The sequence below is a fragment of the Sorex araneus genome, chromosome 8 (assembly GCF_027595985.1).
Source record: "Sorex araneus isolate mSorAra2 chromosome 8, mSorAra2.pri, whole genome shotgun sequence".
Classification (NCBI taxonomy): Eukaryota; Metazoa; Chordata; class Mammalia; order Eulipotyphla; family Soricidae; genus Sorex; species Sorex araneus.
The window spans coordinates 39,476,165-39,497,759 of record NC_073309.1 but is presented as its reverse complement, the minus strand read 5'-3'; the positions used below and the strand labels follow the sequence as shown (position 1 = coordinate 39,497,759).

General features: G+C 54.2%; 1 protein-coding gene across 1 annotated transcript in view; it reads right to left on the bottom strand.

The window, feature by feature from the left end:
- Positions 1–6,886: 6,886 nt before the first annotated feature.
- GPI (glucose-6-phosphate isomerase) overlaps positions 6,887–21,595 on the bottom strand; it is a 29,130-nt gene continuing 14,421 nt past the window's right edge. The window contains exons 10-18 of the mRNA XM_004600712.2: positions 13,718–13,778; positions 12,261–12,304; positions 11,989–12,141; positions 10,029–10,158; positions 9,857–9,933; positions 7,907–8,035; positions 7,679–7,754; positions 7,508–7,574; positions 6,887–7,315 (exon numbers count right to left, since the gene is read on the bottom strand). Coding sequence (XP_004600769.1) covers positions 7,183–7,315; positions 7,508–7,574; positions 7,679–7,754; positions 7,907–8,035; positions 9,857–9,933; positions 10,029–10,158; positions 11,989–12,141; positions 12,261–12,304; positions 13,718–13,778 — 870 coding nt within the window. The 3' untranslated portion in view covers positions 6,887–7,182. The remainder of the gene's footprint in view (positions 7,316–7,507; positions 7,575–7,678; positions 7,755–7,906; positions 8,036–9,856; positions 9,934–10,028; positions 10,159–11,988; positions 12,142–12,260; positions 12,305–13,717; positions 13,779–21,595) is intronic.

The following is a 21,595-nucleotide window of genomic DNA, read 5'->3' as shown; positions in this document are numbered from 1 at the left end:
CCCAACTACGGCGGCCGGGAGGGGCGCGGCGCATGCGCACCGCTGCCCGGCCTGATAACCCTCATCTAAGCTCCCTCATCTAAACCCGGCGCTTGAGGATGCGGCCCGCGCTTTGTGCCGACAGCAGCACCTTCGCGGGTGGGTGGGTAACGCGCCGGGAGCCTAGAGGCCTTTTAACGCACTGCTATCTGGAGCACGCACCATCTGTCTTGTCAAGCGCGTGCCAAAGATGGAGTGAAAGCTTTGCATGGGGAATGCCCTCCCAGCCCCCTACCCCTGGCAAAGTCCCAGCATTAACAAGGAGTGTGATGAAAAAAGAAAACTAACCAGAAATAAAAGAGATACTATTCTTATCAAGGAAAAGAAACCCGGGGCTGAAGCGCCTAGGGCACTTGCCTTGCACGAGGCTGATTCCACCCCCCCAACACACACACACACACACACACACACACACACAGAGTCCCCGGAGCACTGTGCCAGATTACTCCTGATGGTGCTCCGCCATGTAGTAGTAGATACTTATGAGCTTAAGGGTTTATTTTTTTAAATGCTACGAGAAATAAACTAGTCCAAGGAGAGCACAAGGCTTAAGGTGTGTGTTGCGTATAGCCAACCCTGGTTCAATTCCTGGCACTACATTGTACTCTGAGCATTCCAGGGGCGGCCCTGGATTCCCCTGAGCACTGACCACTATGGACCTGGAGTCCCCTGAGCACTGCTGGGGCTGGGGAGGGGGCCTTGTGGTCCCTGTCACCTTAAGACCTGTGTAGCAATGCATCCTCAGGCTCTAGCACTGAATCATTAGCCCAATTGACCAAGAATCACTGGGAGGGGTCTCAGGTCCCCGGAACACTTCCTCCCCACCCCACACCCAAAAGGAAATAACAAACTTCCAAATTCTTAATATTCTGGGGCTAGTGATAGTACAGCTGGTAGAACGTGTGCCTTGCAGTTAGCTAACATGGGTTTGATCCCCACCATTCCATATGATTCCTCAATGTGCCAGGAGTGATTCCTAAGTGCAGAGCCAGTAGTAACCACTGGGCTCCCCCCAAACAAAACAAACCTTATAGGGGCCAGAGAGATAGTACAGCAGATAGAGCATTTGCCTTGCACTCCGACCTGGGTTTGATCCCGGGCATCCCATATAGTCCCCCAAGCACTGCCAGGAGTAATTCCTGAGTGGAGAACCAGGAGTAACTCCTGAGCATCGGGGGGGGGGGGGGCCGGTGACCCAGAAAAAAAAACCTATAAAAAAATCTCTCTCTCTCTCTCTCTCTCTCTCTCTCTCTCTCTCTCTCTCACACACACACACACACACACACAAATTTCTCTTTGTGTCACACCCAGCAGTGCTCCAGATTTTTTCTTGGCTCTGCACTCAGGGATCACTCTGGTGAGGAATGCGGGTCCATATGTAGGACCATATGAGGAGGTGCTGGGGACCAAACCAGGCTTGGCTGTATGCAAGCAAGTGCCCTGCCCTCTCTACTATCTTTCCAGCCCCGTATGTATGTATGTATGTATGTATGTATGTATGTATGTATGTATTTTGCTTTTTGGGTCACACCCGGCGATTCACAGGGGTTACTCCTGGCTCTGCACTCAGAGATTACTCCTGGCGGTGCTCGGGGGACCATATGGGATGCTGGGAATTGAATCCATGTGGGCCGCGTACAAGGCAAATGCCCTATCCGCTGTGCTATCACTCCAGCCCCCCGGCCCCTTATTCTTAATACTAGCACTGTAGCACTGTAGCACTGTTGTCCCGTTGTTCATCAATTTGCTCGAGCAGGCACCAGTAGCATCTCCATTGTGAGACTTGTTACTATTTTTGGCATATCAAATATGCCAGGAGTAGCTTGCCAGGCTCTGCCGTGTGGGTAACATACTCTCGGTAGCTTGACGGGCTTTCCGAGAGACAGAGGAATCGAACCCAGTTCAGCCGCATGCAAGACAAACACCCTACCCCCTGTTTTATCGCTCCAGTTCATTCTTAATGCTAAATAAAATAAAATAACCTTCAACAATTACTTTGATCTCTGCAATTGTGTCCATTTCCCTCAGATGCTACGTATTGGCCTAGCTCCTGTTTTTGATTTATCTGTATCATTCCCCCTGCCCTGCCCAGTATGGTTTGCTGTTGTGGTGGGCAGAGGCAGACAACACATGCCTGGCAGTGGTACTTGTCTAGGGCTGCATATCAGGTTGCGGAGCTTGCATGCTCAGCTGTGGTACTCGTAATGTGCTCATCAGGTTCCAACTCCCAGTTGATAGAGTGATGCTGTGGAGCTCATACCTAGGCTTGATATACAGTATCCCATAATGGTCCTCTAATCACTGCCAGGAGTAATTTCGGAATGCAGAGCCAGGAGTAATCACTGAGCACTGCTGGGTGTGTCCCCCCAAAACAAACAAATAAGTACCAAAAAATATGCTCACGGGAGCTTGTATTTCTTGCTAATGGGGCTGGCACATTTGTCTTTGCTTTTCAGCCATGGTGCTTGTCAGTAATGACACTCCTTCCTGAGGTATTCACACACACCTGAATGTCACTTTTGCCCTAAAACAGCAGAGCTGCCAAGGATCGTGCTGGGTGCATGTGATTCATCGGGATTTGAACTCAAGACCATACTTACAAGATTTGGCAGATTCTGTGAGCTCCTGCGCTGTTCCTTTGGGTGTCAAAATTTCTCTTGATCAAAATGTGATTGCAGGGGCTGGAGCAATAGCAGTGGATAGGGCGTTTGCCTTGCACGTGGCCAATGCAGGTTCGATTCCCAGCATCTCATATGGTCCCCTGAGCACCACCAGGGGTAATTCCTGAGTGCAGAGTCAGGAGTAATCCCTGTGCATCACCAAGTGTGACCCAAAAAGCAAAAAAAAAAAAAGTGATTGCAGCATACATGTCATTTACTGAGAATGAGTTTTATTATTTTGTTGTAGTTTTTGAACCACACTGGCGGTGCTCATGGTTTACTCCTGGTTCGGTGCTCAGGGATCATTCTAGGCAGTGCTCAGGGGTTCATATGGAATACTGAGGATCAAGCCAGGGTCAGCCACATGCAAGACAAGTGCCCTACTCTCTCTACTATCTGTGATACTTGTACTATCATTGCATACCCTGGGAATGAATTTTATTTTACTTATTTGTTTATATTTTTGCTTTTTGGGTCACACCCGGCGTTGCACAGGGGTTACTCCTGGCTCTGCACTCAGGAATTATTCCTGGTGGTGCTCAGGGGACCATAAGGGATGCTGGGAATCGAACCCGGGTCGGCCGTGTGCAAGGCAAATGCCCTATCCACTGTACTATCGATCCAGCCCCATGGGAATGAATTTTAAAGAAATTTCAAGATTTGGGACCAGAAAGATAGCCAATGGACTGGAGCACAGACCTGGGTTCAGTCAGGCCTGGTATACACAGTACCCTCAGCACCACCACCACTGACTGTGACCTGCAAACACCAAGTGGGAATATTCTCTAGCTTTCCTAGGAATGCAGCCCCTCCCAAAAAAAGTTTTAGGGCTAATAAGATGACAAATTGGGGGCTGGAGTGATAGCACAGCAGATAGGGCGTTTGCCTTGCATGCAGTTGACCCGGGCTCAATTCCCAGCATCCCATATGATCCCCTGAGCACCGCCAGGAGTAATTCCTGAGTGCAATGCCAGGAGTAATCCCGGTGCACTGCTGGGTGTGACCCAAAGAGAAAAAAAATGACAAATGGGCTTGAGTGCATGTTTCGCATGTATGAGACCCAAGTTTGATCCCTGGCACTGCATGGTCCCAAGAACAACCCTTGACCAAGCCGGGTGTTTGGACCACCGAACCAGCAGTCCAAACACTATTGGGTGTGCCCCACCTCCCGCCAAACACTACTGGGTGTATCCCCCTCCCACAGCCACATGGGGTCCCTTACCTCCAAAAACCAAGAATCTATTTTTTTTAATTAGTTTATTTTTAATTAGAGAGTCATTGTGAGGGTACAGTTACAGATCCATATATCTTTGTGCTCATGTTTCCCCCATACAAAGTTCGATAACCCATCCCTTCACCAGTGCCCATTCTCCACCACCAGTAAACCCAACATCCCTCCCCCCCTCCCCAGTCCCGTCTCCCCCCACCCCACCCTGCCACTATGGCAGGGAATTCCCTTTTGTTCTCTCTTTCTGATTAGGTGTTGTGGTTTGCAATAAAGGTGTTGAGTGGCCATTGTGTACAGTCTCTAGTCTGTATTCGGCCCGCATCACCCTTCCCCCACATGACCTCCAACCACATTTTACTTGGTGGTCCCTTCCCTGAGTTACCCAGAATGAGAGACCAGCCTCCAAGCCATGGAGACAATCTCCTGGTACTTATTTCTACTATTCTTGGGCGTTAGTCTTATAGTCTATTATTCTATATTCCACAGATGAGTGCAATCTTTCTATGTCTGTCTCTCTCTTTCTGACTCATTTCACTTAGCATGATACTTTCCATGTTGATCCACTTATATGCAACCAAGAATCTATTTTTTTCAGCCAGGGAGATAGCTCAATTTATAGGAGTCCAAGTGATTCCTGTCACCACAGGGTTATCTAAGCCCTGTGGGAATATCCAGTACCCAGCCAGGAGTAGTCCCCACTCCAGCACTGCCAAGGGTCCATGTGTGTGTGTGTGTGTGTGTGTGTGTGTGTGTGTGTGTGTGTGTGTGTGTGTGTGTGTGTGTGTATGTGTATGTGTGTGTGCATGCACATGCTATACCTGGCGGTTCTCAGGAGTTACTCCTAGTTCTGTGCTCAGAGATCACTCCTGGGGAACTGAGGACCATATGGAGTGGTGCTGGAGATGGAAGCTGGGTACCACTTCTCCAGCCCCTAAAACTTTTTTTCTTTTTTTTGGCATCCGTCATGAGGTAAGACTCTAGATTGGCCAGGAGAGGGCAGCAGATATCCTTGATGACATTCACAGGAAACGGAACCGTGCTTTCTCCTCCCCGTTTTTTTTTTTTTTCTTTTTGGGTTACACCCCACGATGCACAGGGGTTACTCCTGGCTCTGCACTCAGGAATTACTCCTGGAGGTACTCAGGGGGACTGGGATGCTGGGAATCTTACCCAGGTCGGCCACGTGCAAGTCGAACGCCCTACCAGCTATGCTATGCCTCGTTTCCTCCCCCACCCCACAGTTGTTTTTTGGGGGGCCTGGTGCAGCAGTGCTCAGAAATCCCTCCAGGTGGTCCATTGAGGGGATCACATCAGGGTTGGTCATGTGCAAAGCAAGCATCTTAACCCCTGTACTATCCCTCTGTTCCAGATGCAGTTTAGTAGCATTATTACTTGAGGGCACACCCAGTGGTGCTGATATTTCCCAGGGCTTACTTCCAAGGCACCTCATATGCGGCCAAGTGCTGAGATGAAACCAGGGTCAGCTGTGTGCACTTCTCCGCCCCTCCCCTCCATGCACTTTATAAAATACTTCTTTCACTCCACCTCCCTTTCCCTCAGTGGTGCTCGGAGGTTCGACTGTGTGCAAGCAAGTGTCCAACCGGCTGGACACCATCCTGGCTCTCACCCACCCCCAGGTGTCATGATGACACTCCTTGGTCGTGTCCTGCAAATCCAAATTCTGTTGGGCATCAGGAACCCCAAATAGCAGTGCCACTGGGATGGTGTTTGAAGCATGCAGAAGGGATCCACGAACTCGGTCGCATGCCTATAAGGTGGCTAATTTGCTGCTGGGACCCAGAGACACAGTTTTTTTTTTTTTGTTTTGGGGCCATAGCTGGCAATGTTCAAGGCTTACTCCTGCCTCTGAGACCAGGGATCACTGCTGACAGGGCTCCGGGGATCATATGGGGTGCTGAGGATGGAACTAGGGATGGTTACTGCAAGGCAAGCACCTTCACCCCTGTACTGTCTCTCTGGCCTATTGTCCTACCTAGTGAATAGAGAATATATAATTCCTCGAAAGTCACAGAGCTGAAGAGAAAATAGAGACTTTAATTTTTTTTTTTTTTTTTGCTTTTTGGGTCACACCCAGCAATGCTCAGAGGTTACTCCTGGCTTTGCACTCAGGAATTACTCCTGGCGGTGCTTGGGGGACCATATGGGATGCCGGGGATCGAACCTGGGTCGGCCGTGTGCAAGGCAAACGCCCTACCCGCTGTGCTTTCGTTCTGGCCCCGAGACTTTAATTTTTTTTAAAAAGTTGGGGTTTTTTTTGGGGGGGTGGGTTTTGGGCCACACCCAGCAGTGCTCAGGGCTTCCTCCTGGCTCTGCACTCAGGGATCACTCAAGGGCTCTGGGGACCACATGAGGTACTGGAGATTGAAGCTGGATCAGCTGTGTGCAAGGCAAGCGCCATACCTGTTGTACTATCTCTCTGGAACCCATAGCTAATTTTTTTTTTTAACACACCCAGAGGAGCTCAGGGCTTACTCCTGGTGCTGCACTCAGGGGTCACTCCTGGTGGACTTGAGGAACCACATGGGGTACTGGGGCCTGAACCCTGGTTGCCTGCATGCAAGGCAAGCACCTTTCCCACTGTATTTTATAGCTAACCAGGAGAGATTTTTCGTTTTTTGTTCTTTTTTGGGGGCCACACCAAATGATACTCAGGGTTTACTCCTGGGTCTGCACTCAAGGATCACTTCTGGCGAACTCAGGATAATATGTGGTGCTGGGGATCGAACTCAGGTCGGCCACGTGCCGTGCAAGGCAAAGGGTGGAGGGACTTGATTGGGGAACACGCGCACAGACCCGATCCCTCCCCCTCTCTCCCTTCAGTCCAGGACTGCAGACTTGCTTCCCTTATTATGGCACCACCTCAATGAAGGTGACCGCTCCCCCCGGCCCCCCCAATCCTGCCGAGAGCACCACCTTGGCAGACACACGGTCACGCCTCTCACATGGCCTGAGGCATCTTTATTTTTTTTTTTTCTAGCTGGTACAAGAACAGTGCGGACACAGGGCCAGAAAAGGTCAGTTGTACTAAAACCCTCCAGTGGATCGTAAAACAGCGGGAGCACGAACACAGAGCAGGGAGGAGGGGGGCCATTCCAGACCGGCCTCCCCCGCCAAGGGGCTTTGCGGCCCAAGCTGACCGCCAGACGGTGCTCTGGGCAGGACCATGCAGCGCGGCCTCTGGTGAGGAGGGACAAGGACCAGCGACAACAAGGGTGGCCTCTGAGCGTGGCTTTATTAGCTCTGAGCCTCCCGCTGCTGCTTGATGAAGCTGATGAGCCCATTGGTGGAAGAATCGTGCGTGGTCACCGGCGCGCTGCCCTCTAATTCAGGCTCGATCTTCTTTGCCAGCTGCTTTCCCAGCTCCACTCTGCCAGAAAGGAAAATAATTGCATGAGGAAGACGCCGGAGGAACTGCATGAAGAAGGTGCCCAAGGAACTGCATGAGGAAGGCACCCGAGGACCCGAGGAACTGTATGAGGAAGGCAGCAATTCACAAATTCTCCCCCTCCCCCCACTCCGCTGCCAACACCTCTCGCCCCTCCCCCAAGCAGCCACTTACCCCCACTGGTCATAGCTGTTGATGTCCCAGATGACACCCTGAACGAAGATCTTGTGCTCATACATGGCTGTGGGGACGGCACATGGGGAACATTAGGGGTCCCGTGGCCCAGATGATGGATACCTCCATCTCCCCGCAACTCCCCCTCTCCCGGTGCTGACCCGCACTCACCAATCAAGGCTCCAAGAATGAACGGGGTGAGCTTGGTGAAGACAATGGAGTTGGATGGACGGTTTCCTTCAAAGACCTGCAGAGAACAACCCGGGAAGTGGCACTGTGAGTCCTTCTGTCCATCTCGGGAGAGAAGGCCACCGTGCCCCCAAGGCCGCCCCGCACGTCCTCTCCGTGCCTTCAGCTTCCCCCTCTCGCACGTTGGCAGCCCGCCGGGGTGGTGCTGACCTTGTGGGGCAGGATCTTGTCCACCTCCTTGCTGCTCTTCCCCGCGTCCTGCAGCTCCTTCCGGGCCTCCTCTACGGACTTCCCCTTCATCAGGGCCTCGGTCTGGGCCAAGAAGTTGGCCAGGAGGATCTGGCGGGGAGAGGCATTCAGTCCCCAGTTCCGCTTGGAAACACTGAGCTCTGGGCTGAGGGCCCGGGCCGCCAGCCGCTGCCCTGCAGGACTGTTCCAGTCCCCAGTCTGGCTGCCGGCCCGATCCCAGAGAGCAAGGGGTGGTGCAGGACATCGGGTGACACCAAAAGTAGGTCACAACAGCAGCGCCACACACACACACACACACAATATACACCACATACATCACTTGCCAAAGACCCTTGAGAGAACTGTATCAACTTTTTTCTTCTCTTTTTCTTTTCTCTTGAGCGAGCAGGACTTACTCCTGGCTCTGCTCAGGGAATCGCTCCTGGTAAGCTCCAGGCACCACACGTGATGCTGAGGTTGAACTGGGCTGCACTGTGCACAAGGCGAGCATGTTACCTGCTGACCCTTCATCCCAGACCTTAGCAGCATCTTTCTTGGGGGTTTAGGTTTGCTTTGAGTTTTGGAGCCCCATCTGATGGGGTGTAGGTCATTCCCCACTACACTCAGGGGACCCAGCGGTGCCGGTGATCCACGCCGGGCCTCTTGCACGCAGAGCAGACGCTCAGCCCCTTTAAGCGAGCGCTCGGGCCTCCTCCTCCATCTCTCACGAGCTGGAGTGATACAGGTGTCACCTCTACTTTCTCACTGAGCCTCCTCCGCTCATTTCTGACCTACAGAAGCACAGAGAATTCAGAGCCCGGTCTCTGATGGCCTGGCCTGTACCAGTGTCCCATGCCACTCTGCACCGCTGGGCAGGGCACCCTTGTCAAGACCACCGGGAGCTTCACAACTAGGCGGCTTTGGTGTACGAAGCTGTGGGGAGCCCGAGTGACAGTATGGCAGAGAGGGTGCTTGTCTGCCTTGCATGCTTGTCTGCTGACTTGGGCTTGATCAGCCAGGCACCCAGATGTTCCCCAGCCCTGCCGGGAGTGAGCCCTGCGCATCGCCAGGTGTGTCACAAAAAACTAACACCTAATAAAGAAGCACCTGCATGCAGTCCTGTGGGCAGGACGCGGCTTTCCTGGCTTGCCCCTGGGGTAATGCCCATGGATGTTACCATCCAGGACAAAGGGGACGGGCACAGGCCTCAAGAAAGTTCATCCAGAGGGGCCCAATGCGATTTCAGAAAAAGTACAGTGAGTCCTCACATAAACTTTTTTGCAAGGTTATTTGGAAACTTTGGAAACTAAGTAAAAAAAGAAGGAAAACAGATACTTGGATAATACCACCTTGCTCAGGGGAAACCAGATCACCTCTGCTTCTGCCGGAGATCTGAAAGCACCTCTCTGCAAGCGAGGCAGAGACTTGTCGACAAAGAAAAGGCCAGAGAACCCGAAAACTTGCCAGGGCCTTAGGCAGCCGTCACTGGCCCTGACAGAAAGTTTTGGAGTCACAAAACTCTCTACTCCACATGCAGGAGGACTGGCTTCTGTCGTTGGCACCCTATGGTCCCCTGAGCATAGTGGGGAGTGACCCCCGCTTCCCTCCCCATCATATCTGGCTCCAAAACTCAAAACTCCAAAACTCACTGGCCTACTTTGGTTTGGAGCTATAGTGGCCCAGCTGAGAACAAGGAAACAGAAGGGCGGCCCCGCAACTTCGGCCAACAACCTAGGTGAGCGAGAGCAAGGATGCTGAGGGGCCTGGTCGGAACCAACAAAGATCAGGCACTGTGCGAAGCCACTGAGCTCGATTCACTTTATCAGGTCACGGACAGAAGACAAACTGCACTTCTGAGCCACACAGTGGGTTCCGTGGTTGGGGAGTGCCGTGACCCCCAGGGGGCCAGAGAGGTGTGGTCCAGGCACTTACCTTGTGATGCAGGCCTTTCCGGATGGGGTGCTGGGTCTGCACGGGGATGAGGAAGTCACACGGGATAATCTTGGTGCCTGGGGGGAGGGAGGGGCACTGGGTAAATTCCCCCCAGCCACTGGTGGCCACCCACGTGCCCCATGGGAGTGCCAGTCTGGCCGACAGTGGTTACCTTGGTGGATGAGCTGGTAGAAGGCATGCTGGCCATTGGTCCCTGGCTCGCCCCACACAATGGGGCCTGTCTGGTAGTTCACGCGGGCCCCGGATTTGGTGATGTACTTCCCATTGGACTCCATGTCACCCTACCCGGGGACAGAAATCCAGCCCTGTAGTTGACCTGAGCACGTCCTGCCCAGGACGCAGCAGACACGTCCATCCTGGCCTGGCCCCGTGGGGTGCCCACAGGCTCCTTCTACCTCCTCAAGCCCGTGGGCCCACAGGCACTTTGCTGGCCGGAAGCCAGCATGGAGGATGGGAGGGGAAGAGCAGCAGTTTTAGGGGCACACAGGTGTCACGTCTGGCCAATTCTTTGGTTTGGTTTTGGTTTTAGGGGCACATCGGGCAGCATTTGGGGCTTACTCCTAGCTCTGTGCTCGAGGATTACATGATATGCTACGGACAGAACTTGTGTCCGTCGTGTGTGAGACAAACACTCTATACCCACTATACCATCTCTCCAGTCCTGCTCCACAAGCTGATTTTATTTTTTGGGGGGAGGTCACACCCAGAGATGCTCAGGTGTTCCTCCTGGCTCTGCACTCAGGAATTACTCCTGGCAGTGCTTGGGGGATCGTATGGGATGCTGGGGATCGAACCCATACTGGTTGCATGCAAGGCAAATGCCCTACCCACTGTACTATCGCTCTGGCCCACAAGCTGATTTCTTTTTTTTTCCTTATTTTGGGTCACATCTGGCGATGCACAGGGGTCACTCCTGGCTCTGCACTCAGGAATTACTCCTGGTGGTGCTCAGAGGACCATATGGGATGCTGGGAATCGAACCTGGGTTGCCTGCATGCAAGGCAAACGCCCTACCCGCTGTGCTATTGCTTCAACCCCCACAAGCTGATTTCTTTCTTTCTTTCTTTCTTTCTTTCTTTCTTTCTTTCTTTCTTTCTTTCTTTCTTTCTTTCTTTCTTTCTTTCTTTCTTTCTTTCTTTCTTTCTTTCTTTCTCTCTCTCTCTCTCTCTCTCTCTCTCTCTCTCTCTCTCTTTCTTTCTTTCTTTCTTTCCTTCCTTCTTTCTTTCTCTCTCTGTCCCTCTTCCTTCCTTCCTTCCTTCCTTCCTTCCTTCCTTCCTTCCTTCCTTCCTTCCTTTCTTTCTTTCTTTCTTTCTTTCTTTCTTTCTTTCTTTCTTTCTTTCTTTCTTTCTTTCTTTCTTTCGTCACATCTGGCAATGCACAAGGGTTACTCCTGGCTCTGCACTCAGGAATCACCCTGGCGGTGCTCAGAGGACCATATGGGATGCTGGGAATCGAACCCGGGTCGGCCACGTGCAAGGCAAACGCCCTACCCGCTGTACTATTGCTCCAGCCCCACAAGCTGATTTCTTAAGGGCACAGACTAGGGGTCAGAGAGTACAGCCTTGAGGCTATTGCCTCTCCTAGACTAGGGGCCTTAGGCACCTGGACTCCCCACCTCACAATCCCAGGGTCCCTGTCACGGGGAGGGCAGCTTGCTGGGGTCCAGGGTCAGCAGGACGGGGGCTGTGTCTATGTTAACCAACCAGAGTGCGGTGGGCTGCCCAGAGCCCGTCTGGACCCGCTTAGGGGCTGCTGGTCTCCAGGGCCTTCTGGGGGCTCCAGGAAGCACCCCAGAATGGCAGTCTCCAACTTGCTTTTCTGGAGGGCCGAAGGCAGTGCAAGCCAGACAGGCCCTGGCCCTGGCATGGGTTCTGGCCCGTGACATCCAAGCAGAAACAACCTTGGCCTGGAGCCCAGCCCTACCAAGCTGGCCAGTCCTGTCCCTCCCACCGCTTGCTCCAAGCCAACAGACTGTGGTGGGGGAACGTTCGCCGTGAGAGGGGGAGCAGCGGCGGGCAATGAAAGAAGAGGCCCTGGCAGGGGCCAGAACCTGAGCTCCCCAGGTCCCCCTCCCTGCCTCAAGACCCCAGTCCGAGTTGAGCGGCAGGTACCTGCTGGAAGTAGGCGGCGAAGCGGTGCATGTACTGGTCATAGGGCAGCAGGGCCTGCGTCTCACAGCCGAAGCAGTTGATGTACCAGATGCCCAGGAGAGCCAGCAGCACAGGGGCGTTCTTCTCGAGGGGCGCCGTGCAGAAATGATTGTCCTGGAACCAGAGTGAGTGGGGGGAGTGAGCGGCCTGGAGGGAACAGGGAGGGAGAGACCCAGTCCCCCGCACAGGTCTCCGACCGGCCTGGCCAGAGAACACGGAGCCTCATCACTCACCATCCAGTGGGCCCCCGAGAGCAGCTGTTCAAAGTTGTCAAACCCTGCAACGCGAAAACAGTGTCAGGCTGGAGTACAGCAGGGAGGGCGCGTTGTACCCAGGGCTGACCCAGGTTCCATCCCCGGCACCATGTTTGGTGCCCTGAGGCCTGCCAGGGGCCAGGAGTGATCCCTGAGAGCACTGCCAGGAGTGAGTTGGTTTTTTTTTTTTTTTTTGCTTTTTTTGGGTCACATCCAGCATTGCTCAGGGGTTACTCCTGGCTCTGCACTCAGGAATCACTCCTGGCAGTGCTCAGGGGACCATATGGGATGCTGGGAGTCGAACCTGGGTTGGCTGCATGTAAAGCAAACGCCCTACCCGCTGTGCTATCACTCCAGCCCCAGGAGTGAGTTCTGAGCACTGCCAGGTGTGGCCCCCAAACAAACAAAACAACAAGCAGTGTCAGCAAAATGGTCAAGGGGCCGGAGCGACAGTACAGCAAGCAGGTAGGCCGTTTGTCTTGCAGGCGGTCGACCTGGGTTCAATCCCCAGCATTCCATATGATTCCCCCGAGTGCTGCCAGGAATAATTCCTGAGTGCACAGCCAGGAGCAACCCCTGAGCATCACCAGGTGTGACCTCCGCCCCCAACAGCGCCCCCCCCAGGCAAAAGAGAAAAAAAGAGAAAAAATACAAAAGAAAAATGGTCGGGGCTGGAGCGATAGCACAGCGGGTAGGGCGTTTGCCTTGCACGCGGCCAACCCGGGTTCAAATCCAAGCATCCCATATGGTCCCCTGAGCACCGCCAGGAGTAATTCCTGAGTGCAGAGCCAGGAGTAACCCCTGTGCATAGTCAGGTGTGACCCAAAAAGCAAAAAAAAAAAAAAAAAAAAAAGAAAGAAAAATGGTCAAGCCATCCAGTGGGGGGTGTACAGCCAAGTGAGAGAACGTTGCATTGGAGGATGGGACCACAGAGGCCTCCCAGCCACCAGCCTAGAGCCCTGAGGCTGAGGGGATGCAGCCAGCGGCTGTGAGACTAAGCTTTGAGGGATGCAGACAGGCTAACCCACTAACCCACAGACCCCAAGAAAAAGCCAAGCCCGCTCTGGGTAGCAAAGCCGGGCTCCAGGGCCTCCGGGCTGAGTTCATGGCTGGCTTGCTGGAGGCCTGAGTTCCAGCCCCTGCCACTGCAAGAGTCGGCCAGGTGTGGCCCCAAGACCCATCAGTGGGGGACAGTCCAGTGTGGAAGGTGCTCCATGTGGCTGACCCGGGTCCGGTCCCCGGCACCCATATGGGCGCCAGAGCCCGCCAGGACTGAACCCTGAGTGCAGAACCAGGAGTAAACCCTCAACACTGCTGGGTATGGCCCCAAACTAAAAAAAAAAATCAGTGGCAGAGAGGCCAGCAGCCTATTGGACAGGAGGGTGTCGGGGACACGGTGCCACCTCTGACCTGGAAACAAGGACGGGAACACTCACCCACGTGCAAGGCGATGGAGAGTCCGATGGCCGACCACAGCGAGTAGCGGCCTCCTACCCACTAGGAGAGACAGGAGAAGGGATTGGAGAAGGGTTGGTGTCCCCGCCCCCCTCCCTCCCCACCACCAGCGTGGCCCCCGACAGTAAAGCTCTTCCACAGGTGCAGTTCCGAGGACCGGGAACCAAGCCACACTCTCTGGGCTGCCTGATAGGGCCCCCCAGGGTGGCCCACCCCACCTCAGACCTGTGTCTAACCTCGAGCTGCCATTGCCGATGCTCCCACCTACAGACACAGACACAGACACACACACACACACACACACACACACACACACACACTCATGCCAACACTGAGCACTCCTACCTGTGGCAAGCCTCTCTGAGCACTGACAGACATGGCGCCCTGACCCGAGCTAGCCCACTTTCCTGGGCACTGACGGAGCAGAACCACATACCCCAGAGGGCCACAGTCCTGGGACACTGACAGACACCGGTGCCAGGCCAGCCGCCTCAGACCCTCAGATCCAGCCCCTCTCATCCGGGCCCCGCACTGCCTGGATGGAGTCAGACTCCGCACTGCCTTCCTGGCGAGGGCTGTGTCTCTGGGACTGTCCCAGAGTAAGAGGCCACGGATTTTATCCCACGTAGCTTATTTCCAGCACCACAGAAACGAAGAAACACTTCCTACCTGGGCTCGCCCCGTTCAAGATTCTGACAGGCTGGCTCCTTCGACACTGACAGACCCAGTACCTTACATCCGGGCTATTCCCGACACCTCAGACGGTATGACAGACCCAGTCTCATACCTGTGCCATTCCCGACTCCTCAGGCTGTATGACAGAACCCAGGACTCTGACCTGTGCCAATCCTGACGCCTCAGGCTGCACGACAGACCCAGTCTCATACCTGTGCCATTCCCGACTCCCCAGATGGTATGACAGAACCCAGGATTCTGACCTGATCCATTGACTCCTCAAGCTGTGTGACAGACATACAACCTAACTCTTCATACTTATGTGGTTACCTGGCTCCTGAGGTTGTATGACAGAACCAGCCTCTCACCTGTGCCATTCCTGACTCCTCGGACAGACAGACCCAGCATCTCCTATCTCCTCTGGGCCGTAACCTGACTCCTCAGGCTGCATAATAGACCTAGTCTCCTCCTGCCCTCTCAGGCCATTTAACAGAGCCAGCCTATTATACCTGTGTCATTATCTGACTCCTCGGGCTATGACAGACCCAGCCTCATACCTGGGCCATTTTTGACTCCTTCTGTTGTAGAACAGTCTTAGCTCTCCTACCTGTGCCATTACCTAGCTCCTGAGACCGTGTGCGACACACCCAGCTTCTTACCTGTGCTATTATCCGACTCCTGAGACTGTGACAGACCCAGACTCTTTATTTTTATTTTTATTTTTTTGGGTCACACCCAGCAATGCTTAGGGATTACTCCTGGCTCTGCACTCATAAATTAGTCCTGGGAGTACACGGGTGGAGCACATGGGATGCTGGGGATCGTACCCAGGTTGGCCACATGCAAGGCAAACGCTCTACCCACTGTGCTATCACTCCGGCCCAGACCCAGACTCTTACCTGTGCTTTTACCTGATTTCTGAGACTCTGTGACAGACCCAGACTCTTACCTGTGCTATTACCTAACTCCTGAGACTCTGTGACAGACCCAGACTCTTACCTGTGCTATTACCTGAATCCTGAGGCCCTGTGACAGACCCAGACTCTTACCTGTGCTATTACCTGAATCCTGAGACCCTGTGACAGACCCTGACTCTTACCTGTGCTATTACCTGAGTCCTGAGACTCTATGACAGACCCTGACTCTTACCTGTGCTATTACCTGAGTCCTGAGACTCTATGACAGACCCTGACTCTTACCTGTGCTATTCCTCACCGAAGACTATGTGACAGACCCAGACTCTTACCTGTGTCATTCCTTACTCCTCAGACTGTATGACAGACACAGTACCTCCCATTTAGGCCATTACCTTGACTCCTCAGGCTGCAGGATAGACCTGGCCTCTTACCTGGGCCATTCCCAACTTCTGATGTATGACAGTCCCAGAACCTCCTACCTGACTCCTCGGACTTGGAGAAAGACCCAGCACTTCCTACCTGTGCCATTCCCGATTCCTCTAGCTGTATGACAGACCTCAACTTCCTACCTGGACTATTCCTGACACCTCTCGCTGTATGACAGACCCAGCCTTCACATGTACGCCATTACCTGACACCTCAGGCTGTATAAAAGACCCAGACTCATACCTGTACTATGTCTGACTCTTCCGGCTGTTTGACAGACCCAGGCCTGCTACCTGTATTATCCCGACTCCTCAGGGTAAGTGGCAGACCCAGATCTCATACCTGTGCCATTCCTGACTCCTCCGGACACATGGCAGACCAAGTTCCCCATACCTGTGCCACTACCTGACTCCTCAGGCCATATGGCAGACCCTGCCTCATACCTGTGTCACTCCCGACTCTCCTGATGTCTGACAGACCCAGACTCCTACCTGTGCCATTCCTGACCTCTCAGGCCATGTGACAGACCCAGTCCGTTAGACCTGTGTCATTTACCTGACAACATGTGCCATTCTACCCCTCTCAGGCTGTGTGACAGATCCAGCCTCCTACTTGTGCCATTCTTGACACCGCAGACTATACAACAGAACCAGCCTTCACATCAAGGCCACTACCTGACTCTCAGGCTTTATATGACAGACCCAGACTCATACCTGTAGCATGCCTGACTCCACATTATGTATGACACACCCAGACTCATACCTGTGGCATGCCTGACTCCGCATTATGTATGACAGACCCAGACTTGTACCTGTGCCATGCCTGATTCCTCATCATGTATGACAGACCCAGACTCATACCGGTGCCATGCCTGACTCCTCATCATGTATGACAGACCCAGACTCATACCTGTGCCATGCCTGACTGCTCATGATGCATGACAGACCCAGGCTCGTACCTGTGCCATGCCTGAAATTCTCATCATGTATGACAGACCCAGACTCATACCTGTGCCATGCCTGACTCCTCATCATGTATGACAGACCCAGACTCATACCTGTGCCATGCCTGACTTCTCATCATGTATGACAGACCCAGACTCATACCTGTGCCATGCCTGACTCATCATGTATGACAGACCCAGACTCGTACCTGTGCCATGCCTGACTCCTCATCATGTATGACAGACCCAGACTCGTACCTGTGCCATGCCTGATTCCTCATCATGTATGACAGACCCAGGCTCGTACCTGTGCCATGCCTGACTCCTCATCATGTATGACAGACCCAGACTTGTACCTGTGCCATGCCTGACTCCTCATCATATATGACAGACCCAGACTCGTACCTGTGCCATGCCTGACTCATCATGTATGACAGACCCAGACTCATACCTGTGCCATGCCTGACTCCTCATCATGCATGACAGACCCAGACTCATACCTGTGCCATGCCTGACTTCTCATCATGTATGACAGACCCAGACTTGTACCTGTGCCATGCCTGACTCCTCATCATGTATGACAGACCCAGACTTGTACCTGTGCCATGCCTGACTCCTCATCATGTATGACAGACCCAGGCTTGTACCTGTGCCATGCCTGACTCCTCATCATGTATGACAGACCCAGACTCGTACCTGTGCCATGCCTGACTCCTCATCATGTATGACAGATCCAGACTTGTACCTGTGCCATGCCTGACTCCTCATCATGTATGACAGACCCAGACTCGTACCTGCGCCATGCCTGACTCCTCATCATGTATGACAGACCCAGGCTCGTACCTGTGCCATTTTTGATTCCTTGGGCTATCTTGACAGAGCCAACAGCTCTTTATGCCATTACTTGTCTCCTCAGGCTGTGTGGTGACAGACTCAGCCCCCACACCTGTGCCCTTCCTGGTTATTGAGTCTCTAGAATAACACCGCCAGCACGCCTAGACTTAGCACTGCTGCCTGTCTTCCGGGACACTGACAGACCCAGAAGCTCCTTCCCGGCCTGACCAATCTTCTTGTATCAGTTTCAAGACATATAGGACCACAAGGACTCGGTCCTTCACTTGCCACACTGGCAGTTTTCCCTTTGTATCAGAAGAATCTCAGAACTCCATCCAAAGCTTTCCAACAACTAGTTATTATGGAGCAACTACACAGAACATTCACTGGGAACAGTCCGTCGGGGAGGGAAAGAAGCAGAGCAGGAGTCCGGAAAACACTATGGGTGGGGCCCAGATTGAACAAAATATCCAAGCCCTCCTGTTTGGAAGACAGCGCTGAAACCATGGAAGGCCTGTGAGAGAGTCCTTGAGTTTGGATGTGCAGAGGGAGAGGAGGCTCTGGAGGAAGGCCAGAATGGCATGTGCAAAGGTCCAGGGCAAGAGTAACCTTTCTGGAAAGACAATGAGGCTCCACTGAAGATGCTTTGAGTGACTGAACTTCTCAAGTTTCCCAAGAATTGTGCAGAGGTGAAGGAAGGAGGGCGGGAAGGCAAAGGTGGGAGGCAAGTATGTAGGTGAGGAGAGAAGAGAAAACGGGAAGCACTGCAGGGAGTCTTAGAGGGATGAGGGTAGTGGGGCAGTGGGTGGCTGTCTCGGGAGGCCCAACCCCTCCAGATGATGAAGTGGGAGAGTAAGAATCAAGGGAAGCCCCAAGGTTGGCTGAATGAAGAACCATGAATGGAAGCCAGAGCCCTGCCTCTGGAAAGGGTTTAGGTTTGGGGGAACCTTTCCTGACAGAGCTCCCTGGCCACACTGGGCTGGACCCAGGCTGTCAGTCTCCAGGGGACAGATTCCAAGCTACTACTCTTCACAGACCTACTCGGGTTCAACTCCAGTCTCTCACGCCACAGGGCTACACAGTCTCTCACGCCACAGGGCTACACACTTCTCGGAGAAGGTTCCAGAAGGTTTGGCTAAGACACTTGTGTGGGACGGACCCCGCACATTGCAAACCCACAGCCCAGGATGTTCTTCCTGAGCCCTCGGACACCTCCTTGAGGTCCAGTCCTATTTACACGGGCTACTTCAACTCCCAGCTGCATCCTATATCTGCCTTGGCAGAGTCCGCCCTGCCGGGCCTTGCATCAGCACCTCACCCGGGAGCCACCGACCTCACCGCTCACAAACCCCTCCTGAGAGAGGTGGGTCTACCACCCGTGACCAACCCTTGCCCCCCAAATCCAGGTCTAAATTCTAAGATCTCAGTGGATCTCCAAGGAGGCCCAGGTGCACAGGCCTCTGGCCCCCAGGCCCTGACCCGCAAGAGCCCTGTCAACCCACTAAAGCCCAATGTGCAGCCTGCAGAACTGCGCCCCAGAGCTGTCGGCCTGTCAGCTCAGAAATCAGAGCCTCCGCTCTCACCACCAAGACCCAGGGCCAGGTGCTCTGCCTGATCCCAGCTGCCGAGGGAGCAGCTCTTCCGACATTCGGTCCTCAGCCCTAATCCTCCTCGGGACCGGACACCCGGAAGAGGATACAGAGGCAAAGGTGCTCGCCTTGCACACACCCTCGTTTGATCCCTGGCCCCCCCAAGCAACACCAGAAGTAATCCCTGCGCGCAGAATCAGGAGAGAGCACTGAGCACGGCTGGGTGTGGCCCCAAAACCTAACCAACCCTCCCACTGCAACTGCCCCCCTCCAGCTGGCGATGGGTTTTGCCTACCTGCCTCTGACACTGGGTCCTCGGCCCACACCTACCTGTAGATTGACCCCAGTCAGCCCTATCCTCCATGCTGACCCACGCTCCGCCCCCCACACTGCCTGGGCCGTGGCTCGGCGCAGACCTGAGGGGCCAGTTCTACCAACCTGCCTTAAGACAGTCCTGACTGGCTCCTTGGACTGGACTTAGCAGCCAGTGGGTCCTCCCTGGTCTGGACCTCAGCACCACAGACCTGACCTGGGGGGCCTGCTGTGCCTACCTGGGGCCGAAGGCTGGGTCCTTGGACCACTCCTGGTAGTTCAGCTCTGCCCACCTGTGCCTGGCGCTGGGCTCAGGTCCCCTCTGGACATCTTCACGCCCCGGGCTCTGCCTACCTGTGCTTAGCTTGAGCTCCTGAGGTCACACCTGGTGGGTCAGTTCTACCTACCTCTATTTCATCCTGGCTCCAAGAGCTCATCTGGCAAGTCCGTTTTAGCTACCTAGGTTTGACTTTTGCTGCCCAGATCACACCTGAGGACCAGGTCAGCAGTTCTCTGCTGGATTTGGTCCTCAGATCTCTCCCGGCCAGTTTTACCTGCCTGTGTTAGATGCCAGCTCCTTAGCTCACACCTGGTGGGGGAATTCTGCCTACCTTTCCTGGTTGCGGCTTCTCTTATCTAGATTGGTCAGCAATCTACCTACCCGTGCCCCTGGTGACTTCCATTAGGCCGGCAGGCCGAGGGCTGGAGGGACAGCCCAGGAGGTAAGACATCTGCATGCGCCATAAGGGCCGCGACCCTGGTTCCAAAACACCCGCTAAGCATTGCTGGGTGTGGCCCCCAAACCAACAGGCAAATAACTACAGTGCCCAGCTGGGCTCACCGCTCCTTGGCGACACCTGGAGGCCAGTACTTCCTACCTGTGCTGGGCCCTGACTTCTCCGACAACACTGGCAGGCAGCTCTGCCCACCTGTCCGTGACCTTGACCTCCGACCTCAACACTGCATTCCCTATGTTGGACTCTGGCTCCTACCACGCCTGGAGGGTCAACTTTTCTTACCAGTGGGTGGAAGGTACCTGGCCCATCAGCCCTCACCCGGCTGGACAGCTCAGCCTACCTGTGCTTGCTCCTGACAGGATCCGTCTGATGCTCACCTGGGTCTGACTAGAACCTTCTATGTCTCACCAGACTGTCCCTGTTCGGGGAAACTGATCCTCATCTCAGCATCTTACCTGAGAAGCCCTATGCTTGACAGCTAGACTGAGCCACCGGAGAGACACGGACACACACCTGTCAGAGCCTACACACCTGTCAGGCGTCGGCTCGCCAGACAGGGCCTGAGAACCTGGGGTCAGCCCCGACTCCTAACCTCCTGCGGAGAGGCCGCGGCACCCACTGACTCTGGGTGCTCCAGAGCTACTCACTGCGCCCCAGAGCTCCCCTGACACCCCCAGCTTGCCTCACACCCAGCTTCACTTCACCTTCTCAGGTCACCTGAGACAATCTGTTCTTTCTAGCAGAGCCAACCTCAGCCCCTCTGACCCCCTGACACGACGGTTCTCACCTCCTGTGCCCTGCTGCCAACGCGGGATGTAGCTTGGAGCCAGAGACTGGCTTAAATAGCATGCTGGGCATGCAGGAGCCCCGGGTTTGACCCTCACACCGTGCGGACCCCCAAAGCACTGTCGGGAGCAACCTGAAAAGAACCTCAGCGTGGCTTATCAGGCCGACCACCTCTCCTTGCCCTTCATTCCAAAGACAGGTGCTGAAAAACTCGACTCAACCCACCTGCCGATTCCAGCTCCACTGACTGCAACTGGGGCTTACCCGTCTGAGACCCCGAAGCACGGACGTGCACCTGAACTTCCTCTGGTCTCACCAGCGTCCCCAAGTCAGCTGGGCCAGCCTGGACCAAGTCAACCCTGAGGGTGCAGGCACCGCCCTCACGGCGCGGGGCTGTCTAGGGCCTCAGGTCCACTCTGGGACCCTGGATTTATGCGTCACCACAGCTGCCGAGGCACCACAGAGGACCTGGACCTGATACTGTGACTCTCACTTGTCACATCCAGCTGTCTCTGTTCAGCTTTGACACTTGCACCCTTACCTAAACTCACTTCCAGCTCCACCTGACTCGTCTTGGCTGGTCATCCTGGGTGCTGAGAAACCCAAGTCAGCACCCTGAAGGGTTCCGGACCCACCTTGG